General features: G+C 34.3%; 1 protein-coding gene across 1 annotated transcript; it reads right to left on the reverse strand.

Moving 5' to 3' along the window:
- Window positions 1-3779: 3779 nt before the first annotated feature.
- LOC128387412 (uncharacterized) lies at window positions 3780-4838 on the reverse strand. Its single transcript, XM_053346603.1, has one exon. It carries the CDS (start codon window positions 4836-4838, stop codon window positions 3780-3782), a length of 1059 nt encoding a protein of 352 aa, XP_053202578.1.
- Window positions 4839-5040: the final 202 nt, after the last annotated feature.

Raw genomic sequence — 5040 nt, forward strand, 5'->3', positions numbered from 1 at the left:
CTAACGTTAATTTTACTAATAATTTTCATCTTTTTTCTTTCTTATCATAGAATTTCCAGATTTGGCGGAATGGCGACTTGATGACAAGCTGTTCTGGAGCTGGTTTTTATGCTCAACAGCATGGTGGACGACTAGCAAACCCAAGCTGGTGGATTTTTGAACTATTATGTCCAAATTTATTCGTAAAAGCTGATCAAATCGAAGATTCAAACGAATGGCAAAACCATGGAATAACATATGGTTAACCGCTCAAGTTCAAAGCTTAGAGCGGCTCTCTATTATGGTTATCAGGATATAAAGCCAATTTTATGCCAATTGACAACCTGGTTTTAATCCATATTGCAGTTGTTTCAGAATGATCCTTAGAACTTGATTGACTACTACTTTGAATTTTTGTTTTTATTTCTAATTTTTGTTTTACTTATATTTTTAAAGCTTATTTTGTTCTTATTCTTATTCTTTTCTTTCTTTTTGTTTTCATTTTCAATCTTGTTTTTATTATAAACTTTTTTGTTTAATTTTAATTAAACTGCTTGCAAAATCTTATATTTATTGCTCCTATATTCATTGCTTTACCTTGACCAAAACTTTAGTATAAAAGAAAGAACAAAATTTCATCATAGTCTTATTTAACAACACTGTATCAACATCAACTATATTCATCATGTTTACTTAAATTTTACTATGCATTACCCTTTCACATAAATCTTTATGTTTCAATTACTTTTCTTGTTTTTAGTCAACACTAGAGCGACAGCTGACCGATGAAAAGTTTTGGGATATTTTAAATGGTATGAGGTATGCATCCAGGAAATGAAAGAAGGATGGACAATGGAGTTCATGGCGAAATTCGCGTCAATGTACCTACAAAAAGAATGATCGAGGGCTATATTCTAGAACAAGACCCTGGAATATCGACTCAAATTTCTTGTGAATAATCTTGTCACACATAGTAATGCACATGTTAATGGAATTTTGAGGAAACTGTGCGCAGAGCTACGGCGCGACAAAGTCGATTTTATATAGAGCTCTATGGGAAAATAATAAGTTTTATTATAACACGTTTATTGCTTTTATCTGAGCCATTTTCAGCCTGTATGTACATCATAGTACCAAGTATCTATGACCAAAATTTCAGTTCAATCGGCATATCCGTTTGATACTTGTGACCGATTGAAAATAGGTTTAAACGGGTTTTAGCATATAACGCATGAACTAGTATGAACTATTGCACTATATCACATGTGGAACATGTTCAAGGTCATACCTAAATGTCAAGGTCATTCCAAGGTCATTCGATAAACTATATATTAATACCAATTTTAGTGTTATTATCCACTATGCATTGCGTTTTGTAGAACTAAACGTAATGAACACGACAGTCTAGATCAAATTTTAGCCAAATCGGTTGATCAATCCAAGCAGATCTGTATAGTATTTACGTTACTTTGAACCTATGATTACCATTGCAGCTAATTTGCACGAAGGTGTGCAGAGAAAATAGTCATAGTGACCACGCCCACTCGAAGGGGTGGGAAGGTCAAAAATTTTCTGGTGTACCCTCCAGGGAATTCAGACAGTTCATTGAACTGTCTGAATGTCTTATAATTATATGCGAGTTTTTCTCTCTACTTTTACCCGATGATTGTTTGCATTAACTGTTTTAATGTTAGAAAACGTTCTGATTTTTATTCTTTTGCATGATGCAACGAAAACATAATTATTGCAATGAAAATCTGTTCTTTTTTTGTGGTTAAATTTATAATTTGGAAATTTTTTCCTTTATGCAAATTAATATTTGAAATTTTTAATCATTGCAAAGGATTTAAATATTAGGGTGAACTGCTAAACGATTGATTTCTTTAAGCAAATAATCATTTGCTCGGTCAAAAAGCTGAATAATTCCCGAAGGCCTTGTAGGTCAAACTTTTGGCTCTCAAAAGTAAAATCGATCCTACCGATAATATCCTCGCGAATTGTGGTCAAATACTCGAAGCACCGCAAATGCATGGCCTTTTGTCTTCGAGAAATGTCCTCGGCCTGGTCCATGGTAGACTCACAAACACCACCAATATCTCTGATTCTGGAATCAGTTAATAGGATCCGTTGCTTGATTGTGTTACTATCAGCAACCATAATTGAGTTTCATTTATTGAACTCAGGGCACTTGTGATGGTCTCAAGCTTTCATTGGTTGATGAAGCGGAAATAACGATAAATCACCAGTGATGATGAAGATGGAGCAGTGGAACACGGTGGTGGTGGTGGTGGTGATGGATCGTCCAGATCAACCTCCATTTCTTCCAGATCCTCTGAAACTCTGGAAACTCTTTCAAGAAAATTGAAAAAGTTTCTTTGTTCGGAAAGACAGTAAGACAGCTCACTTTGGATACATCAGTAAAACGTTGCTGTTACTTTACCAGATGCAAAACAAAACTCCTTCTCCTGCATACAACTTCAGCATTAAATCTCTTTTTCTAACCTTTCACCACTTTTATTCAAAAATCCGTTAAAAATACAGTTTATTATTTTCTGGAACTTCGGTTAATAGGTATCTTTATTATGTGGCTAGTTACTACCACCCAAATCAGGTAAAAATTGTTACCACCGGAAGTGGTGATGAACCCGGAAGATACTTCACCCACTGTGGCTCCCACCGGAAGTATTGCTTCCACCACTGCACAGTTTCTTCCACTTCGGGAGAAAGTCAGTTCCGGTTGCATCATCCGTATTCTTCACTACTTCTAAAACTACTATCCAAACTCGTCCACCTTCAATTAACAAGGAATTCTATCATTACCTATATTCATTCTTGGCTTGATGATATTTTCATGAGATCATATTCGATAAATGCAGCTGAAAATGGACGACTGAATACTGAACAATCTCGACTCCAAATATCTGTATGATTAGGTAAATTTGGTTTACTGGTTATTTGGTCACTACATTTCCATATTTTTCGACATCGTTCACGACTCAATACTCAATATCCTTACAACCACAGCCTCTTAACAAATGGTCTGACTTGCATTCCCATCCAGTTAATTGTATTACTTTGACCGGGTCCAGTTGCCTGGAGCAGAGCGAGATAAAGCATATAGCTTATCAATCCCTCATTCCTATCACAGGCGAAATTGACAGAATATTTAGCCAAAATCTTGATAAACAATTTTACCACTTTTATTCAACACAATAATTTCATATCATTTTCAATATTTTTGTTCGTATAAGATTGCTAAAAATGGTGTCAATAATTTCTCTATCATACCGGACACGTTACTATCATGAAGGTTGTATGCTCTCATTAATCACCACGAATCCTCATAAGAAACGTTGGATTATTAAATGCTTATACGCAAGTATTGATCAAGATATTGGGCTGTTACATCAGATCGAGCTTATTTCAAGATTTATGGTCCTTTGATAGAAAATACTACCCACAATGTTGGCGCTTCAACTCAATACTCAACCTCAAAGTTCATATCGTGATTAGCTATTCTAATTTCTCTAATTTTCTGTACCTTTGTTGTCACTTAATTTTCTTGCGTTTTCCTTTTATTATTGAACATCTACCATGAAATTGACAAAATTATATCCTTTAGTTTTTGAACCTTTAGTAAGCTGAATGTGACTAATAATAGTCCCTTGGTCACTTTGGTCTCGTTCATACTAACCCCTGTCCAATAAGTAATGAGAATTATTTTGAGACAGAATTTTTCTCTTGTTAATAACAATTAGGTCATGATTAAGATATCATTAGAGAGAGAAAAGAGAAGAGAATCAAGTATTCATCAATTTAGAAGACAAAGGTCCGTTCGTGTAAAGCTCTTTAACCTTTGACCTGATACCGTTCATCATTCGCTGTACCATAGTTTGATCAATTGAACGAAGACAAAATTTAATTCTTCTGATTAGAGACTCATATGATTTAGCTTCCCAACCATTTGCATAAACCTTAGAAGATAAAATTGACCAAAAATTTTCTATTGGACGCGCTTGTGGACAATTCGGTGGGTTACAATCTTTAGGAACAATTTTGATATTATTTTCTTTGCACCAAGAAATGACTCTTTTTCCATAGTGACTCGATGCTAGGTCAGGCCAAAAGATATAATCACCATCAGAATGATATTTCTCGATGAATTTGACTAGTCTTGTTTGGATACAGTCTTTGAGATAAATATCCTGATTCACTGAAACACTCCCTGACTTCATGATGAGAGGTTCACTCAATCCATCTTCAGATATTGCTAACCAAACAAGAACTTTTTTTTGGAATTTTGCTTTCTTTTTGAACTTGATTTCATCGGGACTTTCATTGTAATTTTCTGTATAAAAACCACTGAATTCAGGTGAGTTGGAACAATAAAAAGGGAAATATTTTTCATCATCCATCACAACTTTGATTCCAGGTCGAAGGTGATAACGATATAATCTCCTGGCTAATTTAGGTATTTTCTCCATTTGTTTTTCCGAATAATCTGGACATCTCTTTCTCTTTCGATACTTTATTCCATTTTTCGAAAGAATATTTGAAATCGAAGACTTCGAAACACCAAATTTTTCTGCTAACTTCCGACAACTTCGTCCGATTTTATCGGTTGCGGATTTGGTAATTTTTGATTTTTTGAGGTTGGAAATTTTCACTGGTCTACCAGAACGATGTCCATCTATTACTGAACCTCCACTTTGCACTCGAGAAATAGTCCGATAAACAGTTGATGACGAGTAACCTTGATTAACTAAATGTTTCACTAAATCAGACTTTTTAGGAATCGGTGTTTGTTCAGACAAAATTTTCACTTTTTCACGTAATTTAATTCTATTTTCTTTGTCCATGCTGATCTAACTATGATTAAGGTGTCAATTTGAAGCTAAAGAGTTACTCTCTTAGATACATTGTAACCAAGAACAATTTGACCGCTAATTTTAATTACAATTAGAATTCAAATAATTCTCATTACTTATTGGACAGGGGTTAAACTCAATTGATATTACTAATACTTTAGGTCGTTTTAAATTAAAATCATCTGTATACAGA

Source organism: Panonychus citri, unplaced genomic scaffold (genome assembly GCF_014898815.1).
Source record: "Panonychus citri isolate SS breed McGregor unplaced genomic scaffold, ASM1489881v1 Contig00089, whole genome shotgun sequence".
In the NCBI taxonomy this organism is placed as follows: Eukaryota; Metazoa; Arthropoda; class Arachnida; order Trombidiformes; family Tetranychidae; genus Panonychus; species Panonychus citri.